This window comes from Ascaphus truei, chromosome 5, assembly GCF_040206685.1.
Source record: "Ascaphus truei isolate aAscTru1 chromosome 5, aAscTru1.hap1, whole genome shotgun sequence".
In the NCBI taxonomy this organism is placed as follows: domain Eukaryota; kingdom Metazoa; phylum Chordata; class Amphibia; order Anura; family Ascaphidae; genus Ascaphus; species Ascaphus truei.
Window position 1 is genome coordinate 94,670,861 of NC_134487.1, and position 23,779 is coordinate 94,694,639.

The 23,779-nt window shown below is 41.8% G+C and overlaps 1 protein-coding gene across 1 annotated transcript in view; it reads right to left on the minus strand.

Annotated features, from left to right (window-relative positions):
- The window catches only part of TRHDE (thyrotropin releasing hormone degrading enzyme), a 930,657-nt gene that overhangs the window by 659,496 nt on the left and 247,382 nt on the right, over nucleotides 1-23,779 (minus strand). Inside the window, exon 3 of the mRNA XM_075600229.1 lies at nucleotides 5,597-5,723. Coding sequence (XP_075456344.1) covers nucleotides 5,597-5,723 — 127 coding nt within the window. The remainder of the gene's footprint in view (nucleotides 1-5,596; nucleotides 5,724-23,779) is intronic.

The window sequence follows — 23,779 nt, forward strand, 5'->3', positions numbered from 1 at the left end:
GCGGCCACTAGCAAGCCGGGAGATTTCCCGGCTTGCGGTACCGACCACACTTCAATAAAGTGTGTCGGTAGTGTATCATAAATTTACATTTTTTGTTCAAAATCAATTATCTGATTTTATTTAAAATATGATTATGCTGGTGATCTGAATGAGAATTATTACATAGATTTTAGTACATATTCAGTCATTTACAGTGAGTGACAATAGGAGATTATTCTGCTATTATACATGGATATCATGTTTTACTTGTTTATTTGGCTTGTTTTCCAAATCATAATTACTTTGATGCTAGATTTAACCAAAATAACCTATTTAATGTACATTAGGTCAATGCTAGAAAGGATACTGCTATTGTTGCCAGTTCTCCCTGAATAAAGCCATTGTATTAATCCTGGCAGCGATTCTGTTTCTTTTGTATAGTTCTTAGGGTAATTTTTATGTTCATAGCCAAATCAGCTTAGCATAAGTATTTTTAGGTTTTTAATAAGAATGTGGAAAAATGTTAAAATTCAGGATCCTGATTGTTTGATGAGGACATAATAACATATCAAAGCTATGGTAGGATCATTTTATCATTTACATCTTTCAAACCCTGTGCAACGTATTCTGTTTTTGTATTTGAATGAACACTTTGTCTACACAGTAGCTTAAAAAAAAATTACATTCTTAGGCCTATTATATATTCAATCTGTAAATGAAGGCAGCGTTTTTTTACTCACTTAAAGCAGGAAATTATAACAATAGATAATGTTACTTTTGTAATATAAGGATACATTGTAGCTGCTGAGTTACACTGACTGTTTACAGATTTATAATAGGAACACCAAACTATTGCCATATTAGGTAAGAATGTAGGATTATACATTGTCACATGCTTTACATATACAAATAAGATAAATAGAGGAAAAAAGGGAGGGATGTAGTATTGCTGCTTAAGTCAATTTAGTTAGCATTCCACCCGTTTCTATAACAGCCTGAAAATGAAGATATAGACAGGCATGTTTTATTTTAGGGAAAAAAAAGTTCTTCATGAGGCCAGGTTTTTTTATGCATAATGCATCTACTACATGGTCTGGAGTAGTGATGTACCAGGTACTAAAAAATACCGGGTACCCAGGGAAACAAAAATTACCCAGCCGGGTATCTGACTGGGTAGGTTTGGGGAGCTGCAGAAGAGGGCGGTAAAAGCAGGGCGACTGAGGGAGAGGATCAGGATGGCAGATAGCGGAAGGAGAGGAGGAGGATAGCATCCAGCAGAGATGGTGGATGACAGGGGGCGGTGGAGGGAGAGGAGGACGGCAGCCTGGAGAGTAGGAAGGCAGCCGGTGATGGAGGGAGAGGAGGACGGCAGCCGGCAGAGGAGGAGGACCAGGGGGCGTTGGAGGGAGAGAAGGATGGCAGCTGGCAGTGGTGGGAGAAGAGGACCATGTGAGTGGAGCACCAGTGGCACAGGAGGACGGCCATGGAGGGGCATGCAGTAGCAGTGGCAGATACTGTAAATCAAAAAAGATTTGAGGGGCGGACCACTGGGTCACACTCCTCCCGGCGTTCCTCCTGTGCCACCATGCTCTGCTCACATGGTCCTCTTCTGATGCCTTCCTCTTCTCCCTCCACTGCTAGCTGCTGTCCTTCTCCTATGCAGGCTGCCATTCTTCTCTCCCTCCACCGCTGGCTGATGTCCTCCTCCTCTCCATCTGCCGTCAGCTGCTGTCCTCCTCTGCTGCCCTGCTCTTCTCCTGACATTCTCTGTCCTCTTCACCCGCTGCCCCGGAGGAAAGGAGGTAATTGAGGAGGAGGACCGATGGAGCAGAAGAGGACGGAAGTACTCGGTACTGGGTTCCAGTGCCCTGGGCTGGGTCATTTTCAGGAACTAAAAATATTGATGGGTATGCCGGGTACCGAGTACCCGGTCACTAATCTTCAGTTACATTTGCTCCAAATAATGGGTTTTGTGTTGACACTGCTGAGTAGAGATGTGCAAATGTCTTCAAATGTGATTTGCAAATGTTTACATTACGCACAATTTTACCACATTTTATGAAAATATGGCAAAAATGTCAGAAAGGGTCATGTGACCTGAATATTTTTGTTGTTGCAACTAGCAAACGTTTGATTTGAAACGTTTCGTTTGATTTATTTTCATGACATTTTCACAAACAAAGGGGCACATTTTGCCTGGTTCACAAATTTCCACAAAAATGTTGCATAGCTCTAGTGCTAATTTGCATTATAATCCAGTATAACATATGACTTTGAGCATAAACTTTAACAAATAAGACTAAAGAGACTTTTATCCTTGTCATAAATAGGTACAGTACATACTTACATGTTTGTTCATGTAAGGAGATTTTGAAATGTTAAATATAAAAATAATTGAGCAAATAAATAAATACCTTTCTTTTTTAATCATTAGTTAATCCAGGGGAGAGCAATCTTTTTCTCCTGCGCCCCCCTGCTGGCTGTCCCATTCTCCATGCCCCCCACCCCCATAACTTGGTTCCGGTGTTCTGGGCGTCATGACATCACGTTGCCATGGCGACGCATTTCCAGAAGCCGTCTGAACCAAGGTAAGTGAAGTTTACAGAGGCCTTCACCACTTCCCTGGCATTTAACTGAAGTGCCTTTGGGAAGCGCGCTGGGCCTCTGTAAACCCTGCACCCCCCGCAGATAATCTCATGACCCTCCGGTTAATCCATAATTGTAGTGATTATTTTTTTATCTAAATTTTAATATGATTGCAATAAAATGTTGAATCAATAATAGCAGATTCTGTTTTACATAAAACCACAGTCTTTTTTCTGCATTAGCTGAGTTTTGCATTGGTGCAGTGCTTTAAATGCAGGGTTATCAGTGGCCATCTGCATTCTAATTATCCCGAGATGTCAATCCAAGATAGGGTTTCAGATTCATGAAATTCCAATACAGGATAAGTCACACAATTGGGCGGTAACTCCCATTGCCCGGAATAGGAATTAACGCCCATTCGCATGCATTAACACATGCCAGTGCTTGCTGAATCGGAGGGTAAGGTGGTTTATGCAATAATATGGATAGGGGCTCTATGGACATCTTAAGGCACATGGGGCATTTACATCACTTATCCCAATTTTAGAACTCTGCACAGATAGAAATATACCAGTTGATCATCAGCCACACTAAACCACAAGATGGGTGAAAGAAGGACACATTTTTTGTATGCAAGCTATATTTTGTCAACTAATAAGAGATGTACACTGGCGACACACTTTATTCGAGCTCGGCTAGTCCCACGAATTCGGGTATACCCGGGTGTATTGAGGTTTGTGACTGTTTTCTGCCCGAGTGCATTGGGTTATTTTCCAAGCAGGGATTGAAGCATTTTATTCCCGATGGCTGCAATACTGCACAGTATATATATATATACTGCATTACAATTCATGAATTTATACCATCTGGTAGACACGCGAAGCATTGCAGCCTATTAAATCCTAATCATTATCATTTAACAGATCAGCCGCCCGTCAGCCAGGCATGAACCCAGGCTGGGAAGGCAAATGCAACGGGGCTTGTCAGAGGTGAGGAGTGGCGCATTCCAGGTATCTGCCAGGTACAAACTGGGTATTTGCTCGAATAAAGTGTGTCGGTGCAGTAACCTTCTACAAACTTGCTTTCACAAGAGAAATGGGTGGTAGGTGCCATGAAGCATGAGTCAAATATGACATCACCTACATCTGCTAACATAATACTAAAACCTCCAGATACAAATATAAATATGTGCTTAGAGTAGAAAAGCAGAATAATGTTGGTTAGATAACTAGAATATATCATTCAAGTATTATATTCCTAATTATGACAGACAAAATAAATCATGTTGTTTCATATCTATATACTTTAGGTGTTGAAGAGCATATTCACGTGATCCTGGGAAGCGTTTTATCTTCACAAATATGGGAAATTGTCGGACTGAGAGTGGAAAATGTCTGTCAACCAAGGCTATCATCACATTGGCAGGAATAAAATGGGGTTATTGTAAAATTGTCAGCTTTAGTTAGAAACTAAATAAAACTAAACTGAAATTATACTGTAATATTTGTTTTTGGGATTACTTTTCATAAGATCTCTCAAGAACAAATTTACTTAGATCACCTCAAACATGGAACAGGGCCCTCTAGCAATGAGTGCAAACCTATTTCTGAAAATAAAAGTGTGCCTTTGTCACTGAGATCATCGCATAAAAATACATATACAGTATGTGACTCCACCTAATCCAGTGAACATCTCCCTACATCCATGTGTAAAGTGACATATTTCATACTTACTAAATGGTCCTACATCATAAGGCAACCCTTTCTCCTCTGAACTGTGGTTGTTGAGTAACCCCAGGACAGACTTTTTATCGTGTCTGTGGTAGAGGACGGGGCATTGATAGAGCATGCCTCTTTTTTTCTAATGCTTTATTACTGAGAGCCATGACTAGACATATGCATATAATTTCCTGTCACAAGAGTTATTTGTTTTACAGTTTGCAATTGTCAATTAATATCAACTGTTGAATTTGTAAAGTACATGTATTTGCTGATCACAAAATGCCTGAACTCACCAGTTTGCCTGTGAATGCTTTAGCATCATTAGCCCTTCATACCTGTGTCATGGCCATCATTATATGAGCTTGATTTCTGATATATATTATTTTGACCAGTCAGCGACTAAACGATTGATGTGTTTTCTTAATGAATACTTTTATGATGCACTTACTGTATTAATTTCTATGCATTTTCAGGTCTATTCTGTGAGGCCCTGTGTGCACAGTTGGGGAAATATAGGAAAAAAATACATAAATGCACACAGTACATGAGAGCCCATCTATTTTTTATATTTCCATTCACTCAACTGAAAGCACCTAAGGCCGCGCGTATAGTGACGGCGACACGACGGATTACGTCACCGTCGCCACCCACGAAAGTTATAATTTAACTTTCGGTGACGTCACTGGCGACAGGTTGATTGGTTGGTTCAGAGACTGTCACATGTAGCGACAGTTTCTGAAAAATAAAATTTAACCCGCTACCAAATTTTTTTCCGCTCCGTCGCCATCTCGTTTACTATAAGTGCTAGCAACAGAGTCAATGGTTTTGTTTTCGAGCGCCGTCGCCGTCACTATAAGTGCAGCCTAACCTAGTTTGATTACTCTTTGATTTAAGAATATATATCTAAAAAAATTATCAACATATACCATTTTAAACAATTATTGATAGTTTTTAACAACATTACAAGTTAATTTGATCTTGATCTTCATTTGCAGTTTCAAACATGTTTATAGAGAATGAAAAGTACCACATTAGCAGCATGAAAGGTAACCATTGTAGAAACATGATACAAAGGGTTACAGATTCGTTTGACACATCCTTCTACTGGTTTGTTTGGCAAGTATAAGGATTGATACAGAAATGTAATAGTGATGTTCACGGTATCCTATAAATTAGCCCAGCATGACAATCTCTAGCTAGAAATCAAAATCCAAAATGAAACTACATTGCAAGACTTCTAACATGGCAAATTGATAGAAACTGTGAAAAAATACAGTGCTGTAGAACATTAGAAATAAAGACATTCTTACCTAGTTTTGGTAGGGAATAGGGAACCTTAAAGTAGTCTTCATAAAATTCCAAGAGGCTCTTTGTGATATTAAGGGCATATTCCCCAGATCCTCTTCTGATTGCATCAGGTCGTGCATACAATCTCACCTGATTAAAAAAACAACAGCAGAATGTGTTAATTAGATTCTGTTTGAAGAACTCTCTCTTAATTGCGTGACCAGTCAATATGGACATTAAGGAGGAGGTTAATGTGTGCAGTATAACAAAAGACATAAAGCCTCAGTGCTACATCCAATATGACAAATAATATAGTAAAATACTTATTTGTTTTTCTTTTCATAAGACAGGGTCATGTAGTTCAATTCTTAGGCCAAAGCATGTTACGCTTGCAAACCACGTGACGGTATCCCCTGTTTTGCAAGTCCAAACACTAATACACCCACAAAATGTTCTCATAACCTCTGTCATGGAGGGAGAACTGTCTTAATAGACTGGTCATTCAAAGGTGCTTAATAAGAACTGCCATTTAAAAGGTGGGATAAGTGAGCTTAAATCAGGGAGAAGTCACAAACCTCCACATTATTTACCAATAGAAATTTACAAACACACATTGCCCCAGTAAGTTCATAACCCAAACCGACCACACACATATATATTGCTCTGTGAGCAAGAGGTCACAATGAGCTGTTGCTCCTCCTAAACCTCAGCCTTTGAAGCTACAGCCACATATATATATATACAGCTAAACCCCGTTATAACGCGGGTCTCGGGGTCCACCCCGAGACCACCGCGTTACTAACGGGGTCGCGGAAAAAAAAAATGGCCGCCGCGCTTTAGCGCATATTCATCCCGCTGGACAGGAGATGGGAGCGGGCATGTCCCTCCGCTCCCCGCTTCCCCCTGTCACCGCGGGACAGCCCGCGGGGCAGGAGATGGGAGCGGGGATGTCCCTCCTGTCCCCGCTTCCCCCTGTCACCGCGGGACAAGCCGCGGGGCAGGAGATGGGAGCGGGGATGTCCCTCCTGTCCCCGCTTCCCCCTGTCACCGCGTGACAGCCCGCGGGGCAGGAGATGGGAGCGGGGATGTCCCTCAGGTCGCCGCTTACCTCAGATCCCGCTGCCTGCATGGAGGTGGTAGCGGGGGGTTTCTTCTCCCCACCGCTGTCCCCGGTGCTCCCGCTGCCTGCATGGAGGTGGTAGCGGGGGTTTCTTCTCCCCACCGCTGTCCCTGGCGCTCCCGCTGCCTGCGCGGGAGGAGGGGGGGAGCGGGTGGTGGTGCTGGTCGCGGCCTTTCCTCTTCTCCGACCCCACCCCCCGTCTGTGTAGAGTGAGAGAGTGTGTGTGTGTATGTATATATGGGAGAGAAAGTGTGTGTATGTGGGTGTGAGTGTGTGTAAGTGTCTGTGAGAATGTGTAAGTGTCTGTGAGTGTGTAAGTGTGTGTAAGTGTGTGTAAGTGTGTGTAAGTGTGTGTAAGTGTGTGTAAGTGTGTGTAAGTGTGCGTGAGTGTGCGTGAGTGTGCGTGAGTGTGCATAAGTGTGCGTGGGTGTGCGTGAGTGTGCGTGGGTGTGCGTGAGTGTGCGTGGGTGTGCGTGAGTGTGCGTGAGTGTGCGTGAGTGTGCGTGAGTGTGCGTAAGTGTGCGTAAGTGTGTGTGAGTGTCTGTGAGTGTCTGTGAGTGTCTGTGAGTGTGTGTGAGTGTGTGTGAGTGTGTGTGAGTGTGTGTGAGTGTCTGTAAGTGTGTGTGAGTGTCTGTAAGTGTGTGTGAGTGTCTGTAAGTGTGTGTGAGTGTGTGTGAGTGTCTGTAAGTGTGTGTGAGTGTCTGTGAGTGTCTAAGTGTGTGTAAGTGTGTGTAAGTGTGTGTAAGTGTGTGTGTGTGTGAGTGTGTAAGTGTGTGTGAGTGTGCGTAAGTGTGCGTAAGTGTGCGTAAGTGTGTGTGGGTGTGTGTGGGTGTGTGTGAGTGTGTGCGTAAGTGTGTGTGAGTGTCTGTGAGTGTCTGTAAGTGTGTGTGTGAGTGTGTGTGAGTGTGTGTGAGTGTGTGTGGGTGTGTGTGAGTGTGTGTGAGTGTGTGTGAGTGTAAGTGTGTGTGAGTGTCTGTGAGTGTGTGTGAGTGTCTGTAAGTGTGTGTGAGTGTGTGTGAGTGTGTGTGAGTGTGTGTGAGTGTGTGTGAGTGTGTGTGAGTGTGTGTGAGTGTCTGTGAGTGTGTGTGTGTAAGTGTGCGTAAGTGTGCGTAAGTGTGTGTGTGTGTGTGGGTGTGTGTGAGTGTGCGTGAGTGTGCGTGAGTGTGCGTAAGTGTCTGAGTGTGTGTGTAAGTAAGTGTAAGAGCCGGAGCGGGAGGTGGGAGGTTTGACAGGGAGGGGGGGCGTGGCTTGAGCGGAGGGACCCGCTACTCTCCCCCCCTCCCTCCACGGACTGCAGGAGGGAGCTGCTACTCTCCCCCCCCTCCCCGGACTGCAGGAGGGAGCTGCTACTCTCCCCCCCCTCCCCGGACTGCAGGAGGGAGCTGCTACTCTCCCCCCACTCCCTCCACTGGCTGCAGGAGGGACCCGCTACTCTCCCCCCCCCCCTCCCTCCACGGACTCGGGCTGGAGCACTCATACATACACACATACACACACACACACACACACAGGCACTCACGCACTCATACACACACACGCGCGCACACAGACAGGCACTCGCACTCACACACACAGACCGCTAACCACCCCCCCCGCCGCAGTACAGGGCCCGCCGTAGCCGCAGCGCAGGGCCCCGCCACCCCTCCAACCCCCACAGCACAATGACTTCCCACCCCCTTAACTTTGTGAAACAAAAGTCACAAGACGTTGTACAAGCAAAATACATCTGTTAAAGTGCAGTTGTCTGTTTATTTCTATATAATAATTGTGTGCAGTGTGCAGTGTGTGTGCAGTGTGTGTGCAGTGTGTCAGTGTGTGCAGTGTGAGCAATGAGGAGTGTGTGTGCAGTGTACAGTGTGTGTGCAGTGTGTCAGTGTGTGTATAGTGTGAGCAATGAGCAGTGTGTGTGAAGTGTGTCAGTGTGTGCAGTGTGAGCAATGAGCAGTGTGTGTGCAGTGTGAGCAATGAGCAGTGTGTGTGCAGTGTGCAGTGTGTGTGCAGTGTGTCCAATGAGCAGTGTGTGTGCAGTGTGCAGTGTGTGTGCAGTGTGTGTGCAGTGTGTCAGTGTGTGCAGTGTGAGCAATGAGCAGTGTGTGTGCAGTGTGCAGTGTGTGTGCAGTGTGTCAGTGTGTGCAGTGTGAGCAATGAGCAGTGTGTGTGCAGTGTGCAGTGTGTGTGCAGTGTGTCAGTGTGCAGTGCGAGCAATGAGCAGTGTGTGTGCAGTGTGTGTGCAGTGTCAGTGTGTGCAGTGTGCAGTGTGTGTGCAGTGTGCAGTGTGTGTGCAGTGTGGCAGTGTGAGCAATGAGCAGTGTGTGTGCAGTGAGTGTGTGCAGTGTGTGCAGTGTGTGCAGTGTGCAAAAAAAAAAATGAAAATGTTTTTTTTTTTTAAATGTTTTTTTTTTTTTTTAAACGGGAGCCACGGGAAAACCGCGTTATAACCGAATCGCGGTATAACGAGGCACGTTATAACGGGGTTTAGCTGTATATATATATATATATATATATATATATATTTATATAAACAAACATCACAGCTTGCACTCAATGTACTGGTTCATATAGACAGGTGCTAGTCTCAAATAATAGAAAAACAACATTACCATTCTCTCGTCCGGTAAAGAAAGACTGCACTCGGTTCAGTAATCATGAAAAACTGTATTGGGCATCTGAATAAAAAGATAAGTCACCCAATCCGACGTTTCGGTCCTGGAATAGGACCTTTCTCAAGGGGGTGCTTGAGAAAGGTCCTATTCCAGGACCGAAACGTCGGATTGGGTGACTTATCTTTTTTATTCAGATGCCCAATACAGTTTTTCATGATTACTGAACCGAGTGCAGTCTTTCTTTACCGGACGAGAGAATGGTAATGTTGTTTTTATATATATATATATATATATATATATATATATATATATATATGTGTGTGTGGCTGTAGCTTCAGCTGCCGAGGTTTAGGAGGAGCACAGCTCATTGTGACCCTCTTGCTCACATAGGTCACAGATGATCCTGTTGAGCCAGCTGAAACTTTGGCTTTCCCACTGCTGTTCCATGGGCTGCCCTTTCAACTGCACCTCAGGCTACCCCACCTGCTGCTCAACTGGCTGCCCCAGCTACTCATCTGCCCTTCCAGCTGTACCATGGGCTACCAAACCTGCAGTTCCAGCTGCAGCAATGAGACAGCCAACATCTGGTTCTAATTCTGTGTTGCTGATGGAGCACCAGAGTCAGATTTATGGAATGCAGCAGGAGGCGTTTCAAGGCATCTCAGGCCATTTTGCCTGTATTGATGCCAGGGCTCAAAGGAGGGAGCAATCGGACTGACAGCAACCCGATGGTGGGACCAGGCATCATAGCACCAAGGGCAATTAATGCTCCTGGCAATGAGACAACCATCCAACAGCTGCCACAATCAGTGTTACACAGTTTACAGGCTCTGTAAATGTACTCATCTGGGCTATGCAGCAGTCACTGGACACTTTCCATGCCCCTTGGTGCTAAGCAACCTAGGTTAATCACTGGCCACATCAGGGATATCCCAATTGGTTGAGACTCCCCCTCCTCCGCCATCAGAGGAGATGGCCGCACCGTTGGCACTTTTATTCCGCAGTGTGCACCTTGAGAGAGCCCTGTACCTGTGGGCCAAGTGCAGGAGGCTGTGCCCCACCAAAAAAGAGGCGTGGCCTTAAAAACTTTGTACATATGGCTATTGTTCCTGTTTATGTATATAGTTATATTAGTTGTTTGTAAATAATATTACGTTTCTTTATTTTGTTTTTTTACACACAGTGCAGCAACTGTGTGCACTAGAATATTTTTTGTCCTACTTCTGTCTAATTAAAAATCTTGTTCTCGTATGTAGATTAATTCTTGTACACTCATACTTTATACACAATAGTAGGCCACATAACCATATATTACATGAGAAGGTGTGGCGCGGTGAGTAAAGATACTGACCCTGGCACTAAGTTTGGGTAGGGGTCTGTGGTTCAATTCCCAGTGTCGGCTCCTTGTGACCTTGGGCAAATCACTTTATCTCCCTGTGCCTCAGCCACCAAAAACATAGAGTGTAAGCTCTAGGGGGTTCAATGTCTCTGTAAAGCGCTATGTAAAACTATCAGCACTATACAATAACAAACAATTATTAATATGACATTCCCTATAATCATTAAATATAATATATAGTAATAGTTAATCCCTTAAAAAAAAAAAAAACTATTTCATATACATCTGTTGCTGTGTTTCTGATATTTATATGTTAGTATAACACATGTAATATATGTGTTAAATCCTACACTCAGTCCATTCATATGGGTTCCACTCAAGACCTTCCATTTTGCCTTGTAGGCTATTTCCAGAAATTAGCAATGCTCCATAGGGTTTGGAAATGAGAGAGGGCATCTTGTGTAAGGTGCTAAATATTGTATTGTTATTATCATGTGTTAACAGTAACAGAGGTCTGAGGATCTCTGCAATTAGGTAAAGTGCTCATAATCATATAATTTGCATATGAGTAAGCCTAAAGGCCATTAACATTTATTGTTCCCTTATTTTAAAAGAAAATGGCTGAACATTGTAGTGTGGGAGAAACAAGCTCCACCCTTGTCTAAAGATAACAGTCTGCCAGAGACTCTGTTTATTGCATAGCTACAGCAAGTGATACTAGCTACAGCAAGTGATACATATGCACAGCCAGACCGGAGTCTGATTAACATAAGCACTAGGTCTTATACTTACACATCTACATTTAAAGCAAAGAGAAATACGAGGCGTGATCTAATGGTTACACAGTGTTTCTTGACACTGGGCGTTGCTCGCGGTTGCAACAGTTACACAAATTAGCATATGTTCTTTCAGAGCTGATCTAAAAGATAGATATAACAGGAGAACATGTTTGTTCCATTTCAAGGCAAAATCCATACTAGTGGTTTCCTGTTTAACCTGCTCAGGGTGGGAAAAGAAAGATAACAGCAACCAACGAAGAGACAGTTTATAGTTAGATAAGTAAAAAAGCAATGAAGCCATTTCTGAGGTTAAAAGTAAAAGGGAACATAAGCCTTTCTTGTAACACTTCCACAATCGTTCAAAAAATGCTTTTATCCATAATATATTGCTATTGTAGAGCAAGAGTCTGAAGTTTTATTCTACAGTAGAGTTAAGCACCTTTGGGGATATGTGTTATGAATATCGATACAGTACATTACAATTTGATAACGTTACGTTAAAAATGTAGCAAACTTATGAGAATCTACCTGTAAGTACCCAGCATCACAACTGGCTTTTTATGGCGCATGTAAATCTCATTTGACATTGCACTTGTGTGCACTTATCTCCTAACCTGATATTTCTCACTCTGCCCAATCAGCGTCAACAATTATATTTTTTTGGGCACACACAAATTGACTGCACTAGATGTACATATTTTAATGGTATGTACTAAAATGATATTTCTGTGTAATAAAAGAATAGAAAGTGCGTCAAAATTCCGCCTGCCAAGTTCAACTTGGTGTAAACCATCTTAATAATGTTAGAGCAGAATTAAGTTACTATGGGGGTCATGCACTAAGCCGTGATAAGTGGGTTTTCTGGGTGCTATGCACAAAGCAGTGATAAGTGCTTTTAAGTGAGATACATGCCTTTATAGCGTGATACTGCCTGCTGTGAGATTCACAAAGCCGTGATCACAGTGCAATACCGTGCTATAATTGCTTTTTTTCCCACTTAAAAGCACATATCACTGCTTTGTGAATCTCATAGCAGACATTATCACGCTATAAAGGCATTTATCTCACTTAAAAGACTTATCACTGCTTTGTGAATCTCACAGCAGCAGTATCACGCTATAATGGCCTTTTATCTCACTTAAAAGCACTTATCACTGCTTAGTGCATGACCCCCTATGTATCAACCAAAAATTAATTTGACAGCATAGATGTTTCACTATATAGGTTATTTTTGACAGTATGGCTATTATAGAGATATTGAATTAATATTTTTTTTTATTTACTAACAGTAGTTATATAAAAATACACAAAAAATGTATCAATCAAGTATTCATCAAAATGATGCAATGCATCAAAATAAATTTACAGAGGCGACCAGGCTAAACCTAATGCGGGGGCAGCCGCATTTTAAAAATAGCGCGGGCGGTGCACGGCAGTCTTCGGCCGAGAACCGGCCAGTTTTCCCGCGCCTCGGGCGCTTTCAATAGTAAGCGCCATTAGCGCTTTTCTATTGAAACGGCCGCCGCGCTGGAAAATCCGTTTTTAAACGGAGAGAAGACCCGCGGCGCTCCTGGCCAGCTCCCGGCGAACTTTAGATTAAAAGCTGCCGCAGCAGTATATGAAGACTTCATACACACAATACACTAACTAATAACTAATGTAACTAATTTTTAGCACTAACATGTTGACGCATAATTAAAATATAAGTATGATCTTAGAACGTGGGAGCTGTAATGTCTCAAAAGAAACAAAAGTAAAGTTATCTGTTCTGTTCACTCACAATGCTGTGTGGAACCGCCAGGGATAGCACTGACACAGAATTGCTGCATGGATAAATCCCACCAGACATAGGGATTACACTTGCAAATGTATAGCAACCACAGAAAGTAATGTGACCGGCCCCTTTTAAATGAATGGCAAATTGCACGTTTTTATTAGATGAGATACAGTATGATTCATCCTGCACAGTATTGTAATAAAATATGTTTCTCTTCAGTTGCCAAAAAAAGATGTGCCACTTTACAGTCCCCAAAAAAATATTTCAAAGGAATTACTCACATATGTTTGCAAGAGATATGATGCTACACTGGATTAGTAAAATGGATGTCACTTTTGAATGCAGGTAGGTTATACTGGCATAGTCAAAAAGGAGGAATTTATTACTGGGTTTTTTTTCTGATGCTTGAAAATAATACTTGTCAGAGAGAAAAACTACATCTCGTCTCAATTCTGCTCTGCAAGTTTTATACGTACCGAGCAATAAAACCCTATAAAAACAAACCATCTATAAGCTCGTTTATGTTATTATACACACAAACAATTAATATTGCTGAAATTGATCTACTGTATCACTGTGCCTTTGCCTCTACTTCTAAAAGACACTTAAATATCCTCATATATTTCTTTGATGTGTTCAAAAAGAATTTGGCTTTAGTTTAAACCTTTCACATGGATGCCTACAGATATCACACAGGAAAAAAATTATATGATAAGGGTTCTTATTTAAATTGTACCAAAAACATTTTGATTTATATTGCACAAATTCATCAACTGTTTACCTACAAAATGATTTGAAAATAAAATACAGCGCACAAACTAAGCCATCTTCTAAAATAATTTTCAACAATTTGGAACAGTGCTCTAACATTAAATCAATATAAGCTTTTAAGTCTGATTTTCTTTTCTTTATAATTTGCATTTATATTACAGGGAAAAAAAACATTGGTTGTCATGTCATGCCGTGAACACAAATAGAGTATGTAGGGCAAGATTTACTAAATGGTGCTATATTTTAAAGGGGCAGCCCCTTGTAGAACCAAAGTAAACATAAATTGTTGATTTTTTTTATTTCTTTTCATGTTTTGTTTAAATTAAGACCATCATTATACAGAGAGATAGAGGGGAAGAACAGTACTTACCACATAAGACTTTAAATGGAACAGTTTTACACAGAAAACAAATAAGTGAAAATATAACTTTAAAGTAGTAAAACATGTGGGTTTGTGAATAGGTGAGAAGCAGGGGGTCTTCAAAGCTGAACTCATTTCAGCTCCGGGAGCCCCCTGCCTCCCGAGATACCTCTGTAAGTGATGCTGGTAACAGCTCCACAGGTTTAAAGGTCCCAGGCATGCGGGCCAATAGGAAGCTGATGTCACAGATTTCAATTGGCCGCCATTTTAATAGCCCTAGACCAGGGGGGTGCAAACTTTTTTCCCTGTGCCCCCCTGCCGGCAATTCCCCTCTCTCCGCGCCCCCCTCCCCCCCCCCCTCCATCCCCGCTTACCTCGGCTCCGTTATCGGCTCAGGCGGCATGACATTGTGTTGCCATAGCAACGTGACAACACATGACCTTGCGGCGTAATTTGACGCCGCGTTGCCATGGCGACGCGTCTAAGAAGCCACTGGAGCCAAGGCAAGTGAGGTTTACAGAGGCCCTGCAGCTCCCCGACATTTAATTTAAGTGCCTTCGGGAAGCGCGCGGGGCCTCTGTAAACCCTGCGCCCCCCGTAGCCAGTCTTGTGCCCCCCAATTGTGGTCACGCCCCCCACTTTGTGCAACGCTGCCCTACACAGCCCAGCTGGAGTTGATACCGGCACCCCCTATGGAGGTAATTTTATCGGGAAGTGAATCACCGGAACTGAAAATAACACAGTTCAGCTCCACACCTGATTCCCACCTATAACTATATAAAAAAACAATTAGAAAAGGAATGCAGGATTGCTGTTTTAACGGAGATTGAATAGTTTAAAAGAAGACAATTATATTTGACAAGTTGCTTACAGCTGCAGTTCAGTCAATATCCTGCATGTGTGTTTTTTTTTAATAAATCAGTTCTGTAGTAAGAAAAAATACTTTTAGCATTTTCTGTTTTAAAAAAAACAACTTTTAAAGACCAATTTTCTTGTATTCTATTTTAACAACCATTTGCTAAGGCACTGCCCCTTCATGTCCTGTCACAAGCCCTGTCACACCCCTTTGTCAGCCCTGCCCTCCCTCTAGCACACGTCAGTGCAGGATTGCTCATGAATATTCATGAGCTTCCACTGACAGACAAGCAGAATATAAACAGATCCCTTCACTAATTATGTCACCAAATTTCGACCTATCAATACATGGGGAACGTATTGACCGGCAGCTATACAGTTCTTTAGGTAATTAGAGATTGCACACATAAAACTATTGAAGTAAAAAAATAAATTGAAAAAAAAAAAAAAGACATAACTGCAGCTTTAATACATAAAAAAATGTATTTGCCTACTTTGTGGTAGTGCCTTTTATGAACAATTTAGGCGCTAGAGATGTGCAAACCCCTCATAAACTTTGCAAACTGTCCGAATATTGCCAGTTGGTGTGAAATTAAACAGAAAAGATTACCCATTGGCAAAGATTTGCACTTTTTTTTGCATAAACCTCCCCCATCTCCATGCACAATTAAAGAAATATTCACAAACGAAAAAATGGTAAGTTTGCCTAACATCTGTTAAGCACCAGTTAGTAAATAGGGCCCCAGTATCCAGCAAAGACTAAAATGACTTAAATGTAACGTTTTAGTTTGTGATTACTTATAAAAACAGATTGCAGCAGCATCAGCGTTATGGAATTGCAAAAGTATTTGTGATAGTTAACCAGCAGCACACAAACAGTAAAAGTGACATACTGTAGCTATGTTTAATGTCGTGTTAGCCTTTGGAGAAGTACTTGTATCTTGACCTATACTCTACAGCAGTGTTTTTTAACCAGGTTTCCCTGGCATTCCTAAATTCCCTGTTATTTTAAGGTTGTTTAAAAATTGTATCAAATATAGAAGAATTTACAATGTATCTTATCTCAGACGTGCTATTAAAGTGAGTTGGGGTTCCTTACAATGCATCTGGTCCCAGACCCGATATTAGAGAAGGTTGGGGATCCTTACAATACATCTGATCTCAAACTCGCTATTAGAGAATGTTGGGATCCTTATAATGCATCTGATCCCAGATGCGCTATTAGAGAGGGTTGGGGTTCCTTACAATGCATCTGATATCAAATTTGCTATTCGAGAAGGTTGGGATCCTTACTGTGCATTTGATTTCAGATGCGCTATTAGAGAGGGTTGGGGTTCCTTACAATACAACTGATCTCATACATTCTATTAGAGAGGGTTAGGGTTGCTTACAATGTATCTGATCTCAGATATGTTATTAGAGAGGGTTAGGCTTCCTTACAATTCATCTGAACTCAGACACTTTATTAGAGAGGTTTGGGTTTCCTTACAATGCATCTGTGAGGATCGGCATTAGGTCCCGCCCACGTGACGACACGGTGACGCGCCGCATACCAGGGAAGCTACCCACAGGCGCCGCACTACCAGCCAGGGGGATACCTCCAGGTTCGGGCTTGGGCCCCGCCCCCGCATCACATCCCGTGACGACATGAGTGACGCACTACGGCTGCAGGAAATCACGCGCAGGTGCCACGCTATGAAGAACACGCGAGGGGTTAATCCTTAAACTCCACACTAACCCATGATCACATGCACCTGCAGCTTACTTCACCTCCTGTCTACCATTGGGCGCTTGTCTACCGAGTGGGCGGTTGATGCTAATGTGTGGCAGCTGCTTGCTGGCTGCTCATTGGTTACCTGCCCTTTACAGGTGCGCCAACGAGTATTCTAAAACTTGCCTTGGAAAATCTGGGGCTATCACCAACAAGACCCATGTACATGCTGGGTACATGCTGCAACATTTCAGTGACATTTCTGCAGAAAGACTAATGGCCCATCGGATTAACACATCGGGGGTCCCTGGCAGTCCCTGTCTGTGGGTGGGTTTGCTGGCTATGCTTCTTAACCCTGGCTGTGCTCAAAGCTGTGACCATGCAGCAAGCTTAAGCCTATAGGGGAACCATGTTGAATGGTTTTGAAGCAAAAGGTGACACTGGGGGTCATGCACTAAGCAGTGATAAGTGCTTTTAAGTGAGATACATGCCTTTATAACGTGATACTGCCTGCTGTGAGATTCACAAAGCAGTGATAACAGTGCAATATCGTGCTATAATGGCTTTTTTTCCCACTTAAAAGCACTTATCACTGCTTTGTGAATCTCATAGCAGACAGTATCACGCTATAAAGGCATTTATCTCACTTAAAATACTTATCACTGCTTTGTGAATCTCACAGCAGCAATATCACGCTATAATGGCTTTTTATCTCACTTAAAAGCACGTATCACTGCTTAGTGCATAACCCCCAATGTATCAACCAAAAATTAATTTGACAGCATGGATGTTTCACTATATATGTTATTTTTGACAGTATGGCTATTATAGAGATATTGAATTAATATTTTTTTTATTTACTAACATAGTGTGCTCATTTGCATGTAATTTCCCAGAATCCTTTGCTGCAGTGGAAGTGCTGTGTGCTGGGTGATAATGGTGAAAGGCGGCGTTGCGAACCTGTTCAAGACATGCAAATGAGCATACAGTAATATTTCCATTTGCTATACTGTATGCTTTGCTGTGGAGGGTTTTTGTCACTTTTTTTACCCACCATAACGTGTGTGTGTGTGTGTGTGTGTGTGTGTGTGTGTGTGTGTGTGTGTGTGTGTGTGTGTGTGTGTGTGTGTGTGTGTGTGTGTGTGTGTGTGTGTGTGTGTGTGTGTGTGTGTGTGTGTGTGTCAGACTCCAAAAGACTGTTCATGGTCCCAAGGCTCAACAAAGTATCCGGACGTTCCTCCTCCTCTTACCGTGCACCCCAAAACTGGAACAACCTACCAGAGACTCTCACATCAACCACCAGTTTAAGTTCTTTCAAATCTAAGGCTGTCTCACATTTTTATCTGGTCTGTAACTGTTTCATTTGCCCATAATATATATTTTCTTTAACTGTGCATGCAATGTCTTGTATATAATGTATACCCTGTTCATTTATGTAACTGTATTTGTAACCATATATTATTTGTCTTAACTTTGCGCTCAGGACATACTTGAAAACGAGAGGTAACTGTCAATGTATTACTTCCTGGTAAAATATTTTATAAATAAATAAATATATACAAATACACACCACATTGAGGTGGTAATAAAAAAAACAAATTGGAGCTACTTCTGAGTTGGGTTAATAATGATGCTTGGAAGTTGAGTAGCCAGCTTTGTATGGCTTTAAACCATTTAAATTAAAGCCAGTCAATGAGCTGATAGATAACAAAGGTCATTATTAATTTGCAGCACTTGCCAAGTAAGAACTGTTTCCTGTATGTTACAATAATCTAATTTCCTTAAGCAAGAACTCCATTTGTTTTTATACCTACTAAGAACACAGTGAAGTGTATTTGGATCAATCGTTATATTGCTTTAACAACATTGTTTTAAACAAGTGCAGTATAATTACATGAAGACATGATACAAGTATATTTAATTTAAGTGTGTTCATTATTATAGCATGGAGTTGTGAATCATGTTGTGAATCAAGTACCTATTTTTTTCACCCCTTCGAACGGCATTAACGTAGACTAAAATATTTCCTTTATCTAGTGAAATAATATTTAATAATATATTGTAATAAATATAAATGAATATGGATATTTATAAAATGCCTTTTTTGCATGCAAAAAAAATATACATAGATAGATAGATATGTAGGGATATCTTAGTTTGCTTTCCCTCCACTGCAGCGTGTCTCCAGAGGGAGTGTTTGAAAGGTTCCGCGGCGGCCCGATAGCATAGGGCGCCGCCATGTTGTTGCGCAATAGTTAGGGGCACTGTCAGAGCAGCGAGAGGTCGCGCATGCGCAGTGCAAGCGTGCGAACGGCTGGCCAATAAGAAAGAGGCTCAGCCAGTAACTACAACTCCCAGGAGCCTTAGCGAAGTCATCTGACGCCAGGCAGCGAATAGGAGGGCCGGATTCGCGGAAGGCAGGAAAGGGAAGCGTGGGGGAGAGGCCACGCTAGTCAGAGGGCACCGGAGGATCAAGGGGAGAGGTAGTGTGTGTGCAGGGGGTCAGTGACCCACCTGCGTAGGCAAATTCCCCCTCACACCCCAGAGTATTCCCTGAGTTACCCTAGCTTGTGGTGCTGCAGGGACGTCCTATAGTGATAGAGACACTTGCCCTTTACTGCATAGACAGATAGGGACACAGTATCGCGGAGCTGCGGTTGGTGACAGACGTTTGGGGCCAGGCTGCTGTGCATCATCCACTACTCGTGAGAGACTGCATTGGATCGGCGGATCCTTTGTGAAGTTGTTGCCGGTCACCACAGTGGCCGGAAGGTATTTACTACAGTGCACCAACACCGGTCAACAGGTGCTGATCCCGCCTTAGGGAACACTCTTTGGGGACACTAAGTGGAGTGGCCAAAGGACTGAGCCTATATACATAATTACAGTTACATGGACACGGTCTGGGGGAATGCGGTGACGGGACAGTGACATTTCTCCTTATGAGAGTGGCCGAGCCACTAGGGTTATAGTATACATAGTTGGTTGATGTGTTATATGTGTTCTTGCCATAACTATGTGATAAGGGTCTATCAGTACTTTACAGTAAACAGTTACAATCATATGTGTGTTGCTATTGTTCTTACCCAGGGGAATCTTACACAATGGGGATCCTGGGTAAGTGGAGGCGCTGCAAATAAGATAACTATTACCCCAGGCTCCCAGCTAGTGGAGGCCCAGATCTCCTGGAGCCAGCAGGTGTGTGCAGTACCCGTAGTCACTCTAGAGCGTAGGAAAGAGGGCTACAGATAGATAGATAGATAGATAGATAGATAGATAGATAGATAGAAGTGTGTGTGTGTGTGTGTGTGTGTGTGTGTGTGTGTGTGTGTGTGTGTGTGTGTGTGTGTGTGTGTGTGTGTGTGTGTGTGTGTGTGTGTGTGTGTGTGTGTGTGTGTGTGTGTGTGTTTTAATGTCTAGTGTTATATCAGAAAGACTGATCTCTAATTAACAGATTTATTAAAACAACTGTATAAAAGCATAGATCTTGTTCTCTACAATGCATTGCTAGAGCTACTAGGAAATTCAATACAGCTTTATTTTGTATTTAAAAACTCGCATCATACATAATTAAATGAAACATAAGAGTCAAAAACAATGGGACACCTTCAGAAAATACAAGTAGCTGTAGAGCACACAGTAAGTGTGTGAAATGATTCAAACATTAGGGGGGTATTAATTGTATACATCAAAAGCCTGAATGTTATTTAACTATTGGCTTTCACATGGTACACACTTGTGGGTGATCTCTTTAGTATGCCAGGGTTCAAAAGATTAAATCATCTTTGCAATGATTGTAGTAGTCAACTTGTCTTGCAACTATTGGACATCAGGGAGCATTGAATTACACAAAAATATAATGAGACGGACACAAACAAATCAGTGGACATGTTTTATAAAAACCTACTATAGAATTAGCATCTACTGTACTGTCAGACATATTATTAAATAAGAATCATTCAAATAGAAAGAAACTATCTTGTAAGATGCATGTGGGAGACATACATTCCTATTATGATTTTACATTGTGTTAAAGCAAAATTGGTACAAAGATCGCCATTTTTTGCATTAATATACAGTGTGAAGGTATTTTGTGCCTGTTTTTTTCATGATTTGTTTTTTGGAGTGTAAATAAGAAGACATGCATGATGCATATATTATAATGAGATTAAACAAATTGTGCATCTTTGTATATGTGTCTCCTTTTGTCTGCATCAAAAAAAATGCATAATGTCTAATCTCTACAGTCTGCACCATAGATGTAAGAAGATTGATTAACAAGATTCTTACATGACACATTTTGGAAGCAAAAAATAGTGAAGTGCATCAAAAATATCCATGGCAGTACGTACACTATGGAAAAGCGCCCCATAGATAGAGATAAGCCAGAAACTGCAGGGGGAGCGTATATCCAACATCCGTTCCCAACCCACAGTTGAGTTCTTCCAAAGGAAAAACAAAACATTATAACAAGATATATGGCACAAAAAATATGGGTAAGGAAACCATGTGCTGTCATGGAAAGATTACAGGACATACATTTATGGCAAGCAAAATTTCAATTTTGTGGTGCATCTTTCCATGTCTGCACATATACCCTATGGGATCTTTCATAGCAATACAAAATAAAAATGGGTCAGGTTTTAGCACATTTCTACTGAATGCTGCTTGTCAGCAGAAAACACATTCTATAATGATTTAAAAATATGCTAGAGGACCAAGTGGACACCTTGCAAATATCTTCAAGAAATGCCTAATCTCTCTCTGCCCAGGCCATTGTGCAAAGATCTGGTAGAATGTGATTTTACCACAAGAGGATCTTTTTGACCTGCCAGCTCAAAAGCATTCTTGATGCATCATGTAACCCATCTTGACATTGAAAATATCGATGCTGGACTCATTTCCTAGGACCTCCATATAAAATTAACTATGTCTCAATCTTCCTGATGATCCCCTTTAAAAGTCAATACACAAAGTCTATTCTTGGTAGCTGTGTCTGCTTCCGAAACAGGGACCCCTTCTCGCTTCAAATGTCAAATACATGGTTCTTTCAGCTAGCCTTAATGTTTTCAAAATCTTCAAAGCTGCCTTCCAAGGTCTTCCTTTTATTAGATCTTTTAATAATGTGGTAAGTCAAACCCCAAAAGTTAAATTGATGATGCCGGTAAATCTATTGCCTGTTTACACGCTAAACCAAATGACAAAAAACCTTCTTCAATGCTGTTTCAATTTTCTTATACAATATGATCATGAAAGACAGATGCATCCTCAATGGGAATTGTTGTTCTGTTGGATCTATACCTTCAATTCATATGACAGATTGAAGGGACCAACATCAGCGAGAGATAAAAAGCAACTGGAAACGACTTGCCTCTGTTGTAGTAGAAGCAAAGGCAACATGCTTCTGACCCCGACTGTTTACCCAGAATAAAGGGAAATGAGCTACTCAGTATCTCACCTTCCTCTCCAAGCCTTCCTCTAAACTTTAATTATAAATAAATATAGTACTCCTATTCCATTGAGGTTATTGCTTTACAAAGATACCATGAGGCATAATACAGGACAGTCCTGGCCATTACTACTGCAAAATACGCTGAGCCAAACTCACGGCATGCCACATCTTCCTGCCATAGGCCACCATTACAGGAAACAGTAGCAGGAGGTACACCAAACACCACACCATCTGCTATCTGATTATGTAATAAAATCCAAGCTACTGTATATCCTGCCTTTGGCAGGGATGAGTTTACTGAGGATTGGAAGGACCGGATGTTAGATGTAACCTTCGCCTGTAAATTCCGACTTGTCCCTATCAAGCGTGGAAGTACAACACAGGGAAGATGCCAGAGGAACAAACATTTCTCTCCAGAAATACATAAGGTTAAAGTAACCAAACAGTATGAAGTGAGAAATATTACCAAGTGTTCTGTGCAACTATGTAATTTTTCCAATTTAGTCTGATTAATCTTGCATTCTCTAACATTATTATTCTCATAAATATTGCGCTATAAATTTCCTAATTTTGCATGCCTAAGGCATTAAATGGTATTAAAAAAAATGAGAGCAGGACACAAAATCAAAACGCTTTGGAAATTCAAGTGGTTAGCAAGGTATGTTTGATCATGAGGAAGTAATATGGTCTGTCATGATAATGTCATGAGATATTGGGTATTGTTAATCCCTCTGGGGCTTAATGGGTTAATGAGCTACAGTTTTTGGAAAATACAAATATGTGTGGTGTCTTTTCAGAAATATCTGGGCTTCAAAAGGCTTGATTGAAGTTGGGTGTGAAAAGTACAGAGGGGGAGTGGTGTATGTTAATACCTAATTTGCAGGCCAAATGTATATTGCTGGTAGAGACAGCTAGGCCCATGTCTGGACCATTGGGTGTGAAATATAGCACCTGTGACAAACGTTCTCTACACAGGAGGCCCAGCTTCAAAAACTTTCTTGACAAGGGTTTTATGGGGGCCAGGGGTGTGGCTACAGAAGGAGATATCAGAATAAGTGACCTTATTAAATATAATAATATCATGAGACATCCTCTGCTGAACATGCTGAAAGTAACATGTATGGGTCCGTGGAACCGAGTCGCAAATAATGATTACAGACACATGATGTCTAGCAGGTACTAAGAGACAGATATTAATATCTCTCTTAATTTTAGTATTACATGGTTATATTTAGTCTTATTGAGAGCGTCATGCGTGCCAGAATGTATTAATATGTCTCACGTGCCAGTAAGTATTACAGAACTGAATTTATGAGTACATGTAGATAGGAAAAGCAGTTTTTAAAAGTCCTAGGGTGGGCGGAATTTTACTCTGGGTAAGATTGTCAACCTCACCACTGATTTATGACAGGGGCTGGGTTTAGGTTGTGTTAAATGG